The sequence below is a fragment of the Carcharodon carcharias genome (genome assembly GCF_017639515.1).
Source record: "Carcharodon carcharias isolate sCarCar2 chromosome 38 unlocalized genomic scaffold, sCarCar2.pri SUPER_38_unloc_2, whole genome shotgun sequence".
Classification (NCBI taxonomy): domain Eukaryota; kingdom Metazoa; phylum Chordata; class Chondrichthyes; order Lamniformes; family Lamnidae; genus Carcharodon; species Carcharodon carcharias.
The window spans coordinates 211081-232353 of NW_024470786.1; the positions used below are offsets into that span (position 1 = coordinate 211081).

Consider the following 21273-nt stretch of genomic DNA (forward strand, 5'->3'; position numbering starts at 1 on the left):
TGAATTCTCTCCCCATTTTGAAAATAGTCTATGCTTCTATTCTTCCTACCAAAGTGCATGACCTCACACTTGCCCAAGTTGTATTCCATTTGCCACTTCTTTGCCCATTCTCCTAATCTGTCCAAATCCTTCTGCAGCCTCCCCACCTCCTCAATACTACCTGTCCCTCCACCTATCTTTGTATCATCTGCAAACTTAGCCAGGGTGCCCTCAGTTCCTTCATTTCGATCATTAATGTATAAAGTGAAAAGTTGTGGTCCCAACACTGACCCCTGCGGAACTCCACTAGTCACTGGCCACCATCCTGAGAAGGACCCCCTTACCCCACTCTCTACCTCCTGCCAGACAGCCAGTCTTCTATCCATGCTAGTACCTTGCCTCTAACACCATGGGCTCTTATCTTACTGAGCAGCCTCCTGTGCGGCACCTTGTCAAAGGCCTTCTGGAAGTCCAAGTAGATAACATCCATTGGTTCTCCTTTGTCTAACCTCCTCGTTACCTCTCAAAGAATTCTAACAGATTTGTCAGGCATGACCTCCCCTTGATGAAACCATGCTGACTTTGCCCAATTTTACCATGCGTTCCAAGTATTCTGAAATCTCATCCTTAATAATGGACTCTAAAATCTTACCAACAACCAAGGTCAGACTAATCAGCCTGTAATTTCCCGTCTTTTGCCTCACTCCATTCTTAAACGGGGGGTTACATCAGTACTGAGGGAGTGCCGCACTGTCGGAGTGTCAGTACTGAGGGAGCACCTCCCTGTCAAGAGGGTCAGAAAAAACAGAGCATTGCACTGTCAGAGGGTCAGCATTGTGGGGGGCGCTGTACTGTTGGAGGGTCAGTACTGAGGGAGCACCGCAGTGTTGATGGGTCAGTATTGAGGGAGCGCCGCACTGTCGGCCTTTCACTGCTGATGGAGTGCCGCACTGTCTGAGAGTCAGTACTGAGTGAGCGCTGCACTGTCATACGGTAAGTACTGAGGGAGCGCCGCACTCTTGGAAGGTCAGTACTGAGGGAGAGCCGCACTCTCGGAGGGTCAGTACACAGGGAGTGCCGCACCATCGGAGGGCCAAACTTAAGGGAAAACCATACTGTCAGAGGGTCAGCACAGGGACATTGATGCACTAACAGATGGTCAGTACTCAGGAATCACTGCATTCTCGGATGGTCTGCGCTGAGGGAGCACTGCAGTGTTGGAGGGTCAGTACTGAGGGAGCCCCGCACTGTCTGAGGGTCAGTACAGAGGGAGTGGCGCGCTGTCCGAGAGTCAGTACTGAGGGAGGGACGCACTGTCGGAGGGTAATACTGAGGGAGCGCCGCACTGTCGGAGGGTCAGCGCTGAGGGAGCGCCGCACTGTCGGAGGGTCAGTACTGAGGGAGCGCCGCACTGTCGGACGGTCAGTACTGAGGGAGCGCCTCACTGTCGGAGGGTCAGTGCTGAGGGTGCACTGCCCTGTCGGAGGGTCAGTACTGAGGGAGTGCCACACTGTCGGAGGGTAATACTGAGGGAGCGCCGCGCTGTTGGAGAGTCAGTGCTGAGGGAGTGCCGCTCTGTTGGAGGGTCAGTGCTGAGGGAGCGCCGCACTGTCGGAGGGTAATACTGAGGGAGAGCCGCACTGTCGGAGGGTCAGTGCTGAGGGAGCACTGTGCTGTTTGAGGGTGAGTACTGAGGCAGCGCCGCATTGTTGGAGAGGCAGTAATGAGGGAGTGTCACACTGTTGGAGGGTCAGTACTGAGGAAGCGCCGCACTGTCGGAGGGTAATACTGAGGGAGAGCCGCACTGTCGGAGGGTCAGTGCTGAGGGAGCACCATGCTGTTTGAGGGTGAGTACTGAGGCAGCGCCGCATTGTTGGAGAGGCAGTAATGAGGGAGTGTCACACTGTCGGAGGGTCAGTACTGAGGAAGCGCCGCTCTGTCGGAGGGTCAGTATTGAGGGAGAGCCGCACTGTCGGAGGGTCAGTACTGAGTGAGCGCCACATTGTTGGAGGATATGTACTGAGGGACTCTACATTCTCCAGCCCCTGAAACACTCCCTATCTCCGTAACCTCCTACAACCCTCCCCATCTGTGTGCCCTCCTCCAGCTCCTACAACCCTCCCCATCTGTGTGCCCTCCTCCAGCCCCATACAACCCTCCCTATCTCTGTAACCTTCTCCAGCCCCTACAACCCTCCCTGTCTCTGTATCCTCCTCTAGCCTAAACAACCTTCTCTATCTCTGTAACCTCCTCCAGCCCCTACACCCCTCCCTATCTCTGTAACCTCTTTCAGCCCCTACAACACTCCAAATCTCTGTAACCTCCTCCAGCCCCTACACCCCTCCCTATCTCTGTAACCTCCTACAGTCCCTACAACTTTCCATATCTTGTAACTTCTTCCAGCCCCTACACCCCTCTCTATCTCTGTAGCTTTTTCCAGCCCCTACAAACCTCCTTTTATCTGTAACCTCCTACAACCCTCTGAGATCTCTGCGCTCCTCCAATTCTTGCATTGAGCCAAGAGTGTGATGTAGTGGAGTGGGCATTAAATGCTGTTCTATTCAGCCAAGCCCATATCAAATGAATGTCTAAGAAAAAATGTGCATTCGCAATTTTACTTTATTCATTCACTGGATGAGGACTTCACTGGTTGCACTTGCATTTAATGCCCATCCCTAGTTGCCCTTGAGAAGGTGATGGTGAGCCGCCTTCTTGAGCCGCTGCAGTATACCCACAGTGCTGTTAGGGAGGGAGTTCCAGGATTTTGACCCAACGACAATGCAGGAACGGCCGATATATTTCCAAGTCAGGATGGTGAGTGGCTCAGAGGGGAACTTCCAGGTGATGATTTTCCCATGTGTCTGCTGCCCTTGTCCTTCTAGATGGTAGTGGTCATGGGTTTGGGTGACACTGTCGAAGGAGCAGTGGTGAGGTGCTGCAGTGAATCTTGTAGATGGTACACACACTGCTGCTATGTGTCAGTGGTGGAGGGAGTGAATGTTTGTGGATGGGGTGCCAATAAAGCAGGGCTGCTTTGTCCTGGACGGTGTCGAGCTTCTTAAGTGTTGTGGGAGCCGCACTCACCCAGGCAAGTGGAGAATATTCCATCACACTCCTGACTTGTGTCTTGTAGATGGTAGACAGGCTTTGGGGAGTCAGGAGGTGACTTTCTCGCCACAGGATTCCTAGCCTTTGATCTGCTCTTGTTGCCACAGTATTTATATGGCTGGTCCAGTTCAGTTTCTGGTCACTTGTAACCCCAGGATGTTGATAGTGGGGGATTCAGCGATGGTAATGCCATTGAATATCAAGGAGCGGTGGTTGGATTCTCTTTTGTTGGAGATGGTCATTGTCTGACACTTGTGTAACCATAAGACCATAAGACATAGGAGCAGAAATTAGGCCATTCGGACCGTTGAGTCTGCTCCGCCATTCAATCATGGCTGATAAGTTTCTCAGCCTCATTCTCCCACCTTCTCCCCGTAACCTTTGATCCCCTTACCAATCAAGAACCTATCTATCTCGGTTTTAAATACACTCAATGACTTGGCCTCCACAGCCTTCTGTGGCAATGAATTCCATAGATTCACCACTCTCTGGCTAAAGAAGTTTCTCCTCATCTCTGTTCTAAAAGGTCTTCCCTTTACTCTGAGGCTGTGCCCTCGGGTCCTAGTCTCTCCTACTAATGGAAACATCTTCCCCACGTCCACTCTATCCAGGCCTTTCAGTATTCTGTAAGTTTCAATAAGATCCCCCCTCATCCTTCTAAACTCCATCGAGTATAGACCCAGTGTCCTCAAACGTTCCTCATATGTTAAGCCTTTCATTCCTGGGATCATTCTCGTGAACCTCCTCTGGACCTCTCCAGGGCCAGCACATCCTTCCTGAGATACGGGGCCCAAAATTGCTCACAATATTCTAAATGTGGTCTGACCAGAGCCTTACAAAGCCTCAGCAGCACATCCCTGCTTTTATATTCTAGTCCACTTGTCAGCCCAAGCCTGGATATTGTCCAGGTCTTGCTGCATTTGGACAGGGGCTGCTTCAGTATCTGGGGAGTCGCGAATGGTGTTGAACATTGTGCAATCATCAGTGAACATCCCCACTTCTGACCTTATGATGGAAGGAAGGTCATTGATGAAGCAGCTGAAGATGGCTGGGCCGAGGACACTATCCTGAGGAGCTCCTGCAGTGATGTCCTGGAGCTGAGATGACTGACCTCCAGCAACCACAGCCATCTTCCTTTATGCTCAGTATGACTCCAACCAGGGGAGAGTTTCTCCCTGATTCCCATTGACTCCAGTTTTGCTAGGGCTCCTTGACGCCACACACTCGGTCAAATGCGGCCTCGATGTCAAGGGCAGTCACTCTCACCTCGCCTCGGGAGTTCAGCTCTTTTGTCCGTGTTTGAATCAAGGCTGTAATGAGATCAGTAGCTGAGTGGCCCTGGAGGAACCCAAACTGGGCATCAGTGAGCAGGTTATTGCTAAGCACGTGCTGCTTGTTAGCACTGTTGATGACTCCTCCCATTATTTTACTGATGATCAAGAGTAGACTGTTGGGGCGGTAATTGGCCGCGTTGGATTTGTCCTGCTTTGTGTACAGGACATACCTGGACAATTTTCCACATAGCCGGGTAGATGCCAGTGTTGTAGTTGAAATGGAATGGCTTGGCTAGGGCCGTGGCAAGTTCTGGGAGCACAAGCCTTCAGTACTATTGCGGAACATTGTCAGGGCCCATAGCCTTTGCAGTATCCAGTGCGTTCAGCCATTTCTTGATATCACGTGGAGTGATTTGAATTGGCTGAAGATTGGCATCTGTGATGCTGGGGACCTCCGGAGGAGGCCGCGAAGAATCATCTACTCAGCACTTCTGGCTGCCTTATCTTTTGCACTGATGTGCTGGGCTCCTCCATCATTGAGGATGGATATATTTGTGGAGCCTCCTCCTCCAGTAAGTTGTTTAATTGTCCACCACCATTCATGACTGGATGAGGCAGGACTGCAGAACTTAGATCTGTTGCTTGTGGGATCACTTAGCCCTCTCTATCACTTGCTGCTTTTACTGTTTGGCACACAGGTAGTCCTGTCTTACAGCTCCACCAGATTGGCACCTCATTTTTACGTATGCCTGTTGCTGCTCCTGGCATGCCCTCCTGCACTCCTCGTTGTACCAGGGTTGATCCCCTGGCTTGATGGTAGTGGTAGAGTGGGGGATATGCTGGACCATGATGTTACAAATTGTGATCGAATACAATTCTATTGCTGCTGATGTCCCACAGCACCTCATGGATGCCCAGTCTTGAGTTGCTAGATCTATTCAAAATCTATCCCATTTAGCATGGTGGCAGTGCCGCACAACACATTGGAGGATATCCTCAATATGGAGGCAGGACTTTGTCTCCACAAGGACTGTGCGGTGGTCACTCCTACCAATACTATCATGGTCAGATGCATCTACAGCACGCAGGCTGGTGAGGATGAGGTCAAGTATGTTTTTCCCTCTTGTTCCCTCACCACCTGCTGCAGACGCAGTCTAGCAGCTATAGTGATGGGTGTAGGGACGCAGGCTCCTATACTGATGGATATAGTGACACATGCTCCTGTAGTGATGGGTATGGGGTCACAGGATCCTATAGTATGAATATAGGGACATAGGATTCTAAGGTAATGGATGGAGGGACACTGGATCCTCTAGTGATTGGTATAGAGACACAGGATCCTATAGTGATGGGTATAGGAACACAGGGTCCTATAGTGATGGGTACAGGGACACAGGATCCTCTATTGATGGGTATGGGGACACATGATCTTAAGGCATTGATTCCCAAACTATTTTCCAATGTCAGACCATTGCAACACTCTAAAATTAACCTGATCCCAGATGTGAACAGAAGAGAACAGCAGTAAAGCAGCATTGTAACATAAAGTAGATAATTGTTAACCTCCATACTTTGTAGATGAACATATTATGCATTGCAGAACAATGAAAACCTGTGTCTTTAACACACATTGTAAAAAATATTATTTTATGTACTCAACAGTCCATTATGACATCTGAGAAGCTCCAGTTCATGAACTGTGAGCAGGAAGTAGCTTATAGCATTGACGTTCACATCTTCGTTCAGCATTACAGGGCTATAGAAACACCATGGTCCCCAAAATCTCATCTTGACATCTTTGATTTGAACATGAGTCAAAGAATCTTTTAATTTTACACCGAGGATTTCAAATGGCACAAAATAATTCTCATCATCCCAGAGGTTGCATTTTGACCATGGATTCAGCCACACACAATGTACTTTTATAATAAAGCAAACTTAATTCACCAGGTTATCTGCTTGAGAAACTGTAATGCTCCCAACCGGGGTCTGGACTTTATGGGGAGAGTGGAGAGTTTCTGACCTGCCATAGAACAGAACGTGTGACAGTTACTGGCTGCTGAGGTTTTAGCCAAGCTCCCCACATTACCCAGTGATAGAAGCCCCTCTCCACTGCCCCCTCACCCCCAAAACTCCCACCTTGTAGTGTTGTCGAAAGGGACACAGGACATAATAGAGGTGGGTTTAGGAGCACAGAATCGTGTAGTGTTGTGTATTGGGGGAACTGGACCCTATAGTGTTGTGTAGAGGGGCACAGGATACAGGACTTGATTTTCCAGACAGGTTTCTCATAAGAAGCAGTGAACTTTATTTACAAGGCTTCAGTAGCAGTTACACCAAGAACCACAATTAGACACAAGACTGCACCCCTAAGATTCCCCGCGCTTAGGGTTGATTCGTTCACGCTGTCATGTAATACCACAAAGTACAATAAGTCTTAAAGCTACAGTTACTATACTATATTAATGTCTTAGCTGAAGAGACAGAGGATAATATCTAATGTGAATGCACGGAGTATGGTAAATAAGATTGGGGAGTTACAGGCGCAGATTTCTGTATGGAAATACGATGTTGTGGTGATAACAGAGACCTGGATCTGGGAAGAGCAGAACTGGGTGTTAAATATTCCTGAGTACAAGGTGTTCAGAAAAGATAGAAAAGGAGGATGGGTGGTGGTATTGGTTAAGGAGAGCATTGCAGTGCTGGAGAAAGAGGATGTCCCAGAGGGTTCAAGGACAGAATCAATTTGGCTCGAGCTAAGGAACAAAAAGGGTGCAATTGCATTTCTCGGTGTAGTCTATAGGACATAGAAGAACAAATCTGCAGGGAAATTACAGAGAGATGCAGGCATTATAGAGTAGTTATAATGGGGGACTTTAATTACCCGAATGTAGACTGGGGCAGTGGTAGTGTAAAGTTCAGAGAGGGGTAAAAGTTCCTTTTGCATTCAGGAGAATTCTCTACAGCATCATGTGCCCAATCCAACAAGAAAAGATGCACTGTTGGACCTGGTTCTTGGAAATGAGGCGGACCAAGTAGATCAAGTATCAGTGGGGGAACATTTAGGAGACAGTGATCATTGTATTGTACGTTTTAGGATGATGATAGGAAAGGACGATAGGCAATCCAGAGTAAGAATGATTAACTAGACAAGAGCCGACTCCGATGGGGCCAGAAGGGAGCTGTGCCAGATAGACGGGAATGAAAGTTTGGCAGGAAAAGCTGTAGCTGAACAATGGGCTACCTTCAAAAAAGGATTGGCTTGGGCACAGTCAAGGTATATTCCATCGAAAGAGAAAGGTAAGGCAAATAAGTCCAGAGCTCCCTGGATGAAGAAGGAAATTGAAGTTAAGATAAAGAAGTAAAAGTGTGCTTATGACAGGCATCAGGTAGAAAATACAATTGAGAACCAAAAGGAATACAGAAGGTTCAGAGGGGAGGTGAAAAAGCATATTAGAGAAGTGAAGACGGATTATGAGAAAAGACTGGCAACCAACATAAAGGGAGATCTCAAAGCCTTCTATAGGCATATAAATAGTAAACAGACGGTAAAAGAAGGTGTAGGACCGATTAGGGACCTAAAAGGGAATTTACACATTGATGAAGGAGCAATGGCTGAGGTATTAAATGAATACTTTGCATCCGTCTTTATCAAGGAGGCAGATGCTACCCAGACCTTGGTAACAGCTGAGGAAACTCTGTCACTAGAAGGGTTCAAAATTGATAAGGAGGGAGTGTTGATTAGACTGTCGATACTTAAAGTTGACAGGGCACTGGGACCAGATGAGATGCATCCAAGGATTTTGTAGGAAGTGGGAGTGGAAATTACAGGGGCACTGGCCTAATCTTTCAGTCTTCCCTAGACTCAGGGGAGGTGCCAGAGGGCTGGAGAATTGCAAATATTACGCCCTTTTTAAAAAATGTTGTCAGGATAAGCCCAGCAATTACAGACCAGTCAGTTTAACTTTAGTGGTGAGCAAGATTCTAGAAACAATTATTTGGGATAGAATTAGTTGTCACATAGAAAAATATGGGCTGATAAGGAAGAGCCAGCATGGAGTTCTAAAGGGGAAATCGTGTTTAACTAACTTTCTGGAGTTTTTTGAAGAGGTAACAGAAAAGGTCAATGAGGGTAATGCTATTGAAGTGGTGTACATGGACTTTCAAAAGGCATTTGACACAGTGCTACACAACAGATTTGTGAGAAAAGTTATTGCTCATGGAATAAAAGGGACAATAGCAACATGAATACAAAATTGGCTGAAAAATAGGAAGCAGAAAGTAATGGTCAATGGATATTTTTCAGGCTGGAGGAAGGTTTATAGTGGAGTTCCCCATGGGTCAATATTGGGACCCTTACTTTTCCTGATATATATTAATGATCTAGATCTTGTTGTAGAGGGGACAATTTCAAAGTTTGCAGATGAAAGGAAGCTTGGGAGTGTTGCAAACTGTGAGGAGGATGGTGTGGAACTTCAAGAGCACATAGATAAGTTGGTGGAGTGGGCAGATAGCTGGCAGATGACGTTCAATGTGGAGCAGTGTGAGGTGATGCATTTTGGTAGGAAGAACATGGACAGACAATATAAAATAAGGGGCGAAATTTTGAAGGGGGTGCAAGAGCAGAAAGGTGTATATATGCACAGATCATTGAAGGTGGCAGGACAGATGGAGAGAGCAGTTATAAGGCATATAGTATCCTGGGCTTTATTATTAGGGGCATAGAGTACAAGAACAAGGAAGTTATGCTGAATTTATATAAGACACGCGTTAGACCTCAGCTGGAATAGCATGTACAGTTCTGGGCACCATATTATAGGAAGGATGTGAACACATTGGAGAGAGTGCAGAAGAGGTTTACAAGAATGATTCCAGGGATAAGACACTTCAGTTAAGAGGGTAGATTGGAGAGGTTGGGACTGTTCTCTTTGGAGAGAAGAAGGCTGAGAGGAGATTTGATAGAGATGTTCAAAATCATGAGGGGTCTAAGCAGAGTAGATCGGGAGAAGCTGTTCCTGCTCGTAAACGGATCGAGAACCAGAGGGCACAGGTTTAAAGTGTTTTGCAAAAGAAACAAATGCAAGGTGGGAAAAAGCTTTTTCACACAGCGAGTGGTTCGGGTCTGGAATGCACTGCCTGAGAGTGTGGTGGATGCAGCTTCAACTGAGGTATTCAAGAGGGCATTGGATGATTGATTAAATAGGAACAATGTCCCAAGGGTACGGGGAAAAGTCAGGGCAATGGCACAAGGTCATAATACTCATTTGGAAAGCTGGTGCAGACACGATGGGCTGAATGGCCTCCTTCTGTGCCATTAAAATTCTGTGGTAATAGTACAGCCTCCTGAACTTCCCCATATTGAGCAAGCCCACCAAGGTGTGAGCCGGAACTGAAGTCACAGCTCTGTATGTGCCGTCTTGTTCTGCTCCCCATGATACCAGTACCAGGGAGGTGGGGTTGTTCCTCCACCTTCATAAGATACTGAATTGGGGTGGTGATCACGATGAAGTTTAGTGTAAAGTTTCTACACGAGCTAAACAGCCCCATCACCTTCCACACTGCCCGCATGTTAATTGGGCTCAGCATCCCACCAGTTGCTCGCCGTCAGTCGTGTTTTTTTTATTATTATTCATTCACAGGACATGTGCATTGCTGGCTGGGCCAGCATTTATTGCCCATCCCTATTTGCCCCTTGAGAAGGTGGTGCTGAGCCACCTTCTTGAACCGCTGCAGTCCCGTGTGGTGTAGGTACACCAACAGTGCTGTTAAGGAGGGAGTTCCAGGATTTGGACCCATCGACAGTGAAGGAATGGCCAATATATTTCCAAGTCAGGATGGTGAGGGGCTTGGAGGGGAACTTCCGGGCGGTGGTGTTCCCATGTGTCTGCTGCCGTTGTCCTTCTAGGCAAGTGGGGCATATTCCATCACACTCCTGACTTGTGCCTTGTCGATGGTGGACAGGCTTTGGGGTGTCAGGAGGTGAATTACTCTCCGCAGGATTCCCAGCGTCTGACCTGCTCTTGTAGCCACAGTATTTATATGGCTAGTGCAGTTCAGTTTCTGGTCAATGGTAACCCCCAGGATGAAATTAGTGGGGGATTCAGCAATGGTAATGCTGAAGGGGCGATGGTTGGATTCTCTCTTGTTGGAGATGGTCATTGCCTGGCACTTGTGTGGTGCGAATATTACTTGCCACTTGTCAGCCCAAGCCTGGATATTGTCCAAGTCTTGCTGCATTTGGACATGGTCTGACATTGCTTGGTGCCTCTGGGTGATGGTGTACCCCAAATGTTGCTCAACCTGTTGTCCAGTCTGCCTCCTCTTAGGGTTAACCTTAAACCCTCACCTCTGGGGAGTGTGATAAATGTTTTAATCATGGTAAATGCTTCATTTTCAAAGACTAAGAACATTCTGGAAGAATTTGTGTGTTTTTTAAGAGACACTGTCCCTTAAAGGATTAATGCAGGGACTGTGGTAGCTGCTGTTCCTGGAAAAGACAGCATTTTACACGAAAAGGTAATTAAGCACCTTTAAAGAAGCTGGAGACCTCTAGACCCCAGTGGCCAGGTTACAAAAGGGTCACATGTGGTTTATGGGTTTGGAAAAAAACCCACGCCTGAGAAACTGGGTTTTAAAAACCAGTAAGCTTGTTTTACTTTGGGGAGAAAACATGAAGGACCAACTGCTTGAGTGAAGAAGACAGCAGCTCCTGAAGCTTACGACTCAGTCCCAAAGCAAAAAGTGACTGGAAGTTGCTCCAAAGTCGCTCTACATTCTGAAGTAGACTGACTGCAAGTTTTCCTCAAAATCCATCTGAAAAGTAGTGCAAGAGTCATTGATTGTTTCTCAGACCAGCACTGAGAGACCAACCGTATAACCAGGACACCATTTCAAAAACTCCATCACTATCCTTTTCCCTTGAGCCATTAACATTTAACCTTTTGGCAGAATTCCCCTATTTTATTTTTATGTGTGAGTGAGTGTGTGAGAGTTAGGGTATTTAGAATAATTATTATACTTTCATATTCCATCCTGTAGGATCACAGAATTGTTACAGCGTAGAAGGAGGCCATTTGGCCCATCGTGTCTGCACTGGCTCTTTGAGCATTTGAACTTAGTGCCAGTCTCCTGCCTTTTCCCCATAACCCTGCACGTTGTTTCTATTCAAATAATCATCCGATACCCTCTTGAATGCCTCGATTGAAGCTGCCTCCACATCACTTCTAGGCAGTGCACTCTAGATCTGAACTACTCGCTGTGTGAAAAAGCTTTTTCTCATCTCGCATTTTCTTCTTTTGCAAATCACTTTAAAATTGTGCCGTCTGGTTTTCAATCCATTTACGAGTAGGAACAGTTTCTCCCTATCTACTCTGTCCAGACCTGTCATGATTTTGAAAACTTCGATCAAGTCTCCTCCCAGCCTTCTCCTCTCCAGGGAAAAGAGTCCCAACTTCTCCAATCTTTTCCTCATAACTGAAGTGTCTCATCCCTGGAACCATGTTAGTAAACCTCTTCTGCACTCTCTCCAATGTCACATCCTTCCTATAGTGTGGCGCCCAGAACTGTACATAATATTCCAGCTGAGGTCTAACCAATGCCTTATATAAGTTCATCAAAACCTCATGCTCTTGTACTCTATGCCCCTATTAATGAAGCCTAGAATACTGTGTGCTTTAGAAACAGCTCTCTACCTGTCCTGCCACCTTTAATGAATTATGCACATATACAGCCAGGTCTCACGTCTCCTGCACACTCTTTAGAATAGTATCCTTTATTTACACTGTCTCTCCACGTTCTTTGTCCCGAAGTGTATCACCTCACACTTCTCTGCATTGAACTTCGTCTGCCATCCGTCTACCCACTCCACCAATGTCCTTTTGAAGTTCTACACTGTCCTCCTCACAGTTTACAATTCTCCCAAGTTTTGTGTCATCCGCAAACTTTGAAATTGTCCCCTGCAGACCAAGATCTAGATCATTAATATATATCAGGAAGAGCAAGGGTCCCAATACCGATCCCTGGGGAACACCACTACAAAAGTTCTTGCAGCCTGAAAAATACCCATTAATCATTACCCTCTGTTACTTCTCCCTCAGCCAATTTTGTATCCACATTGCTATTGTCCCTTTTATTCCATGACCTATAACTTTCCTCACAAGTCTGTCGTGTGGTACTGCATCGAACATCTTTTGGAAGTCCATATACACCACATCAACGGCCTTACCCTCATCAACCATCTCTGTTACCTCTTCAAAAAGCTCTAGCAAGTTCGCTGGGCACGATTTTCCGTTAAAAAATCCATGAACGTCCTTTATCGGTACATTGGAAAACCAAACACATCCAGGCGTTTTCCCGAGCGGCTAGGCAGTCCACATGGGCAGAATGTTTAGGCCGGCGTGGGGGCGTGCACCCGTCCCGATTGGACAGGAAATCGCACGAGGTGACGTCAGGTGAGCGTCCCAACGTCATTCCGTGCTCTCGTAGTATTTCTGGCAGGGGGAGGCGCAAAAGTCGGAAGTGCACTGGCCGACGATTAAGAGGCCAATTCGTGTAATTAAAGTTGTGATAGTCTCCGATTTTTGCGTGGCGAATCAACCAGTCGGCCTTTGCATTTTCCATGAATCGTCATCCAAGGGCGGGGCGAGGTTTCTGTTATTAAATATATTTTAAAAAATCTGTGCACAGAGTTTTTATCACGCGCATGTTCAGCTGACTGACTGCGATGTGTGGACATGTTTATTTTTCGGATTTTAAAAACTTCATCAGTTGGTTTTAAAGCCTCCAGCTCACTGAAGCAGCTCTCTGCCTTCAGGGAGCTTTCATTTCACACTCCCCCCCGCGGTTGTGCTTCCCTCAGCACCTGCGCTCCCCACCCCCCACCACTATTCCCGGCAGTGCTGAGCATTTCAGTGCATGCTCCACACTGGCTGGCTGTTAATTGGCCAGGATTCAGCGATCGCCCCCACTCACCCGCCAACATAACAATCCTGTTCATTAATAAAGCAATGTGACATTATGTTACAGGTGTAATAAGTGTTAAGAGGAGAGAAGAAGGATGCGTGAGAGTTGTCAAATGAAGATGCAGCCTAGCATTTGTAGACGATAGCTAGCCTAGGCTCAGGCCTTTGTAACAGAAGTAGGCCGCAGTCTTCCATATGTAAATTAGATCCAAAAATCAAGACACAATCGGACCCAAGGTTGTCGGATAAAGGGTACTCAACCTGTATTCCTGCTGTTCAATGCCCGAAATATAAGGTGAGAACTCAAACACGAAGTGAGTTCCTGGTGGTGGAAATTAAAAGAAGAGGATTCCCTCATCGCAAGCTTTCTCTACAATCGGTGAACTGCATTTGCAACTGCTTTTGAAATGAACACCAGTTGGCAAAATTATAGTCTGTGCTGGGGGTTCGTCAATCATTGCATGGTCTTATGTCTCACCGTCTCCCCTCTCTAAACCAGCAGCCCAGGGTTCAAGGCTCCACAATTGGAGGACAGATATTCATCAGGTATCAGGGGGATGGTCAGAACTGAGGGAACGTCGCACAGTCGCAGAGTCAGTACTGAGGGAGCACCGCACTGTCAGAGGGTCAGTACTGAGGGAGCACCGCACTGTCAGAGGGTCAGTACTGAGGGAGCGCCGCACTGTCAGAGGGTCAGTACCGAGGGAGCGCCGCACTGTCAGAGGGTCAGTACTGAGGGAGCGCCGCACTGTCAGAGGGTCAGTACTGAGGGAGCGCCGCACTGTCGGAGGGTCAGTACTGAGGGAGCACCGCACTGTCGGAGGGTCAGTACTGAGGGAGAACCGCACTGTCGGAGGGTCAGTACTGAGGGAGCGCCGCACTGTCGGAGGGTCAGTACTGAGGGAGAACTGCACTGTCAGAGGGTCAGTACTGAGGGAGCGCCGCACTGTCGGAGGGTCAGTACTGAGGGAGTGCCGCACTGTCGGAGGGTCAGAACTGAGGGAACGTCGCACAGTCGCAGAGTCAGTACTGAGGGAGCACCGCACTGTCAGAGGGTCAGTACTGAGGGAGCACCGCACTGTCAGAGGGTCAGTACTGAGGGAGCGCCGCACTGTCAGAGGGTCAGTACCGAGGGAGCGCCGCACTGTCAGAGGGTCAGTACTGAGGGAGCGCCGCACTGTCAGAGGGTCAGTACTGAGGGAGCGCCGCACTGTCGGAGGGTCAGTACTGAGGGAGCACCGCACTGTCGGAGGGTCAGTACTGAGGGAGAACCGCACTGTCGGAGGGTCAGTACTGAGGGAGCGCCGCACTGTCGGAGGGTCAGTACTGAGGGAGCACTGCACTGTCAGAGGGTCAGTACTGAGGGAGCGCCGCACTGTCGGAGGGTCAGTACTGAGGGAGTGCTGCACTGTCGGAGGGTCAGTACTGAGGGAGCGCCGCACTGTCGGAGGGTCAGTACTGAGGGAGTGCCGCACTGTCGGAGGGTCAGTACTGAGGGAGCACTGCACTGTCGGAGGGTCAGTACTGGGGGAGAACCGCACTGTCAGAGAGTCAGTACTGAGGGAGCGCCGCACTGTCGGAGGGTCAGTACTGAAGGAGCGCCGCACTGTCGGAGGGTCAGTACTGAGGGAGAGCTGCACTGTCGGAGGGTCAGTACTGTGGGAGCGCCACACTGTTGGAGGGTCGGTACTGAGGGAGCGCCGCACTGTCGGAGGGTCAGTACTGAGGGAGAACTGCACTGTCAGAGGGTCAGTACTGAGGGAGCGCCGCACTGTCGGAGGGTCAGTACTGAGGGAGCGCCGCACTGTCGGAGGGTCAGAACTGAGGGAACGTCGCACAGTCGCAGAGTCAGTACTGAGGGAGCACCGCACTGTCAGAGGGTCAGTACTGAGGGAGCACCGCACTGTCAGAGGGTCAGTACTGAGGGAGCGCCGCACTGTCAGAGGGTCAGTACCGAGGGAGCGCCGCACTGTCAGAGGGTCAGTACTGAGGGAGCGCCGCACTGTCAGAGGGTCAGTACTGAGGGAGCGCCGCACTGTCGGAGGGTCAGTACTGAGGGAGCGCCGCACTGTCGGAGCGTCAGTACTGAGGGAGAGCCGCACTGTCGGAGGGTCAGTACTGAGGGAGCGCCGCACTGTCGGAGGGTCAGTACTGAGGGAGAACTGCACTGTCAGAGGGTCAGTACTGAGGGAGCGCCGCACTGTCGGAGGGTCAGTACTGAGGGAGCGCCGCACTGTCGGAGGGTCAGTACTGAGGGAGCGCCGCACTGTCGGAGGGTCAGTACTGAGGGAGTGCCGCACTGTCGGAGGGTCAGTACTGAGGGAGCACTGCACTGTCGGAGGGTCAGTACTGGGGGAGAACCGCACTGTCAGAGAGTCAGTACTGAGGGAGCGCCGCACTGTCGGAGGGTCAGTACTGAAGGAGCGCCGCACTGTCGGAGGGTCAGTACTGAGGGAGAGCTGCACTGTCGGAGGGTCAGTACTGTGGGAGCGCCACACTGTTGGAGGGTCAGTACTGAGGGAGCGCCGCACTGTCGGAGGGTCAGTACTAAGGGAGTGCCACAACGTCGGAGTGTCAGCATTGAGGGAGCGCCGCATTGTTGGAGGGTCAGTACTGGGTGGGGGGGCCGCATTGTCGGAGGGTCAGTACTAAGGGTGTGCTGCACTGTTAGTCCCAGAAGCGGAAAGGACAGCATATCTAATGCACTGTGACACCCTATCCCAGAGGGGGAAAGGACAGCGTATCTAACGCACCGTGACACCCGGTCCCAGAGGGGGAAAGGACAGCGTATCTAACGCACTGTGACACCCGGTCCCAGAGGGGGAAAGGACAGCGTATCTAACGCACCGTGACACCCGGTCCCAGAGGGGGAAAGGACAGTGTATCTAACGCACTGTGACACCCGGTCCCAGAGGGGGAGAGGACAATGTATCTGACACACGATGATACCGGGTCTTCACTGTGAGGCTGTAAATGCCTGGAGATTCCACAGACAAATCTGCAGGATGAATCCGTGTCCTTTAATATTGCACAGGGAGTGTTTTGTACGTCAGAGCTATCCTTATGTTTGACAGCTGTCTGTTGATGCTCTGCAGTCCAGAGCATTATTCTGATTATGTGCTGAATATCTGACCGTGTTTAATTTCTTAATTCTACTTTTTGCATCAGCCCTTTGACTTTATTAACATTCTCCTTGTAAATTAAACTCTGATAATCTCCTGTGTGAAACGCTTTATTCAATCACAAAGTTAGCCAGCGGGAACGCAAAGGGAGATCATCGTCCAGGTCAACTGAACCTCTGTCTCTCCGAAGATCGGACGTTTAAACCCGGCGGGACATTGGACCGAGCGATTCGCAGAGGGACAGCTCCGCTCTTTCATGCACAGTTTTGGAGATCAGGTCCCCTCTCCTGGGGGAGTCGGTGATTCGGGGAGGCAAAATTTTGGTGGAAGCGGGAGGAGAATTTTTTGTTTTCAGCGGTGAGCTGTTGTGACCTAGAAGGTGCTACCTGAAAGGGCAGTGGAAGCAATTTAATCAGAGGGCACAAAATGGGGAATTGGAGAAATAGCAAGGAGGAATCGGCATGGATGCAGTTTGATGAGATTAATCTTTCAAAGGGCCGGCACTGGCTCAAAGGGCCGAACAGGCTCCTTCCCTGTCGGTGATCCATCGGCTCGGTGCACGTTGACATTTATTGCTTGCCTCATAGTTCTGTGCGGAATTGAAGGTCGGAGCCCTGCATCCTCTGCTCGTAGTCAGAGTTGAAGGCCTCGTCCTGAGTCACGGTGAAGTAATTCTTCCAGTCCCCCACCTTACCTGCGGGAGAGATAGAGCGAGAGCTGTTGGCAAGTATCCCCTCAGAGCTAGAGGCTTTTCCCCTCTGAGGAAAGGCCCAGGCTTCAGGTCCGGCCTAGTGCTGGTATCCCACCCCGTGCAGTGCTGAGCCCTGTGAACACAGGAATCAGGAAAGGCCCAGGCTCCAACTTGGGCCTAAGGCTGATATCCCATCCCGTGCAGTGCTGAACCCTGTGAACACAGGGATCAAGAAAGGCCCAAGCTCCAACTCGGGCCTAGAGCCAATATCGCACCCCATGCAGTGCTGAATCCTGTGAGCAAAGGGATCAGTAAAGGCCCAGGCTCCAGGTCCGGCCTAGTGTTGATATGCCACCTCCCCCCGCCCATAGAGCGCTGAACCCTGAGCACAGGGATCAGGAAAGGCCCAGGCTCCAAATAGGGCCGATATCACGCTCCATGCAGTGCTGAACTCCATGAATACAGGGATCTGGAAAGGCCCAGATTCCAATGCAGGCTTCGGGCTGATATCCCACCCTACACAATGGAACCCTGCCTGCAGGGATCAGGAAAGGCCCAGGTTCCAAATTCGGGCCTAGGGCCAATATCCCGCCCCATGCGGTGCTGAACCCCTGTGGACACAGGGATCAGGAAAGGCCCAGGGTGCAACTCGGGCCTAGGGCCGATATACCAGCCTGTGTAGTGCTGAACCCAGTGAAAACAGGGATCAGGAAAGGCTCAGGATCCATATCAGCCTAGTGCTGATATCCCATCGTCTGCAGCGTTGCATGACCTTTCCAGGCCTCCCAGCGGGATGACCAACTGTTGGGAAAAGATAAGGGACACTTTAACTTGTTGGAAGGTGATGATGAATGGGAGGCAGGCTAGGGAGGAGGGAGGTCGGGGTGGCCTCCAGGAAATCAGTGAGCACATCGTCGCCATTGAGGTGGCCCAAAAACGAAACTATACGTTTGCGAGACTTCCCTCACAGGTTGGCCTCCTCGACCCTGTTGACGCACCACGTGCTGCTCCCTCGAAACTCCACCCTGCTCGCCGGACACCACCCACTGGTCCCCAAACACACAAACATGAACACCGCTCTCCCCCACCCTGTTCAATCTGGCCACCCTGCCAGACATATTCAGCTGACCCTCGCCCCGACCCCCCCCCCTCAACCTACCTCGCTCATTCAGAACCTCCCACACCCAAAACTACCCTCCACCACTCAATCAGATGCCCTAGCCCCACCCCTATCAGGCATATTGACCCCCCAGCACCCCCCCACTCCCACATACTGGGCGTGCTATACCGACTTCCCCCACACCCACCCGGTTCCTCTGGGCCTGCCCTTCTTACCCCCGCCATACCCCATTCTTCCCCCCACCTCTTCCATCTCAAGGCGGCCGGACACCGCAAATTCTGGGCCTGCTCAATACCATGGCTCACCTCCCCCACTATGCCCCCCCCCCACCTCCCTGGCAACCCCAACACCAATGGATTTGGTCGACCCACCCCTCGGTCTGTGATGACCCCCCCGCCTTAGCACCTAACCCACTGAGCACGACCCAACAGGTGGACCCCGACAGCCACACCTTTCCTCATGAAGGTGGACATGGTCCGGTCAAAGACATTGGCCGGCACGGTGGAGTAATTGCTCATGGGGTTGGCCTTCATCGACTGGAAGGACGTGTGGTGGACGATCCTGTCGACAATGGCGTCGGGCAGCTCCTTCCCCAGGAATCTCATTATCTTCAGAATTTCCTGCTTTGGATTCTGTTGTGAGAATGAAGAGCAAAGGGAAGAGGGATTTAAACCCTTTAATATCCCACGCAGTCTAATCCTTCTCTTGCCCTCACTCCCCACACCCTTAACTATGCCACCCAGTCTAATCCCACTGTCTCCCACAACTATTAATATCCCACCCAGTCTAATACCATTCTCCAACTCACTCCCCACACTCTTCAAATCCCACCTAGTTTAATCCCACTTTCCATCACTCCCCGCACCCTTTAATATCCCACCCAGTCTAATCCCACTCTCCCCCTCACTCCCCGCACCCTTTAATATCCCACCCAGTCTAATCCCACTCTCCCCCTCACTCCCCGCACCCTTTAATATCCCACCCAGTCTAATCCCACTCTCCCCCTCACTCCCCGCACCCTTTAATATCCCACCCAGTCTAATCCCACTCTCCCCCTCACTCCCCGCACCCTTTAACATCCCACCCAGTCTAATCCCACTCTCCCCCTCACTCCCCGCACCCTTTAATATCCCACCCAGTCTAATCCCACTCTCCCCCTCACTACTCTCACCCTATAATATACCACCCAGACAGATCACACTCTCTCCATCCCTCCCCGCACCATTTAATATCCCACCCACACTAATCCCACTCTCCCCCACACCCCGCACCTTTTAATACCCAACTCAATCTAATCCCACTTTCTCCCTCACTCCCCGCACTCTGTAATATCCCACCCAGTCTAATCCCACTCTCCACTGCATCACCGCACCCTTTAATCCCCAGCCAGTCTAATCCTGCTCATCCCCCAACTCCCCAATCCTTTAATATCCCACCCAGTCTAATCCTACTCTCCCCATCACTCTCCATACCCTTTAATATCCTACCCAGTCTAATCTCACTCTCCCCCTCACTCCCCGCATTCTTTAAGATCCCACTCAGTCTAATACCACTCATCGCACACTTTAATAGCACACCCAGCCTAATCCCACACTCACCCTCACACCACACCGTTTAACATCCCACCCAGTCTAATCCCACTCTCTCCGCCCCTCCCCGCACCATTAAATATCCCACCCAGACTAACCCAACTCTCTCCCTCACTCCCCACACCCTTTAAAATCCCACCCAGTATAATCCCGCTCTCCCCCTCACTCCCCTCTCCCTATAATATATCACCCAGTCTAATCCCACTATCCCATAGACCCCTCACTCTTTAATATCTGACCCATTCTAATCCAATTCTCTCCCTCACTCCCTGCACCCTGTAATATACAGCCCAGTTTAATCCCATTCACTCCCCAGCTCCCCACACTCTTTAATATCTCACCCAGTCTAATCCCACTCTCTTCCTCACTCCCCGCACCCTTCAATATCTCAACGAGTCTAATCCAACTATTCGCCTCACTCACCACACCCTTAATATCCCAGTCAGTCTAACCCCACTCTCCCCCTCACTCCCCACACCCTTTAATATCCCACCCAGTCTAATCCCACTCTCCCCCTCACTCCCCGCACCCTTTAATATCCCACCCAGTCTAATCCCACTCTCCCCCTCACTCCCCGCACCCTTTAATATCCCACCCAGTCTAATCCGTCTCTCTCCCTCACTCCCCACACCCTTTAATATCCCACCCGGTCTAACCCCATTCACCCCGTCACCCCCGCACCCTTTAATATCCCACCCAGTCTAATCCCATTCACCCCGTAACTTCCCGCACCCTTTAATATCCCACCCAGTCTAACCCCACTCTCTCCCTCACACCTCCAATCCTTTAATATCCCACTCAGTTTAATCCCGCTATCCCCCTCTCTTCCCAATCCATTAATGACCCAACTAATCTAATCCCACTCTCTCCCACACTACCCACACCCTTTAATATCCCACTCAGTCTATTCCCACTCCGCGCACAGTTTAATAACCCACCCAGTCTAATCCGACTCTCTATCTCACTCCCCGCATCATTTAAAATCCCACCTAGTCTCACCCCACTCTCTCCCTCACTCTCCGCACCCTTTAATATCCCACCCACACTAATCCCACTCTCTCCCTCACTCCCCGCAACCTTTGATTTCCCACCCACACTAATCACACTCTCTCCCTCACTCCCCAAACCCTTTAATATCTCACCCAGTCTAATCTCACTCTCCCCCTCACTCCCCACACCCTTTAATATCCCACCCAGTCTAATCCCACTCTCCCCACACCCTTTAATATCCCACCCAGTCTAATGCCGCTCTCGCCTTCAATCCCCACACCCTTTAATATTCCACCCAGTCTAATCCCACTCTCCCCCTCACTCCCCGCACCCTTTAATATCCCACCCAGTCTAATCCCGCTCTCCCCCTCATTCCCCACAGCCTTTCATATCCCACCCAGTCCAATCCCACTCTCCCACTCACCCTTTAATATCCCACA

General features: G+C 50.2%; 1 protein-coding gene across 1 annotated transcript in view; it reads right to left on the bottom strand.

Moving 5' to 3' along the window:
• Nucleotides 1-16556: 16556 nt before the first annotated feature.
• The window catches only part of LOC121274792 (sulfotransferase family cytosolic 1B member 1-like), a 37451-nt gene continuing 32734 nt past the window's right edge, over nt 16557-21273 (bottom strand). The window contains exons 6-7 of the mRNA XM_041182144.1: nt 18701-18886; nt 16557-17132 (exon numbers count right to left, since the gene is read on the bottom strand). Coding sequence (XP_041038078.1) covers nt 17025-17132; nt 18701-18886 — 294 coding nt within the window. The 3' untranslated portion in view covers nt 16557-17024. The remainder of the gene's footprint in view (nt 17133-18700; nt 18887-21273) is intronic.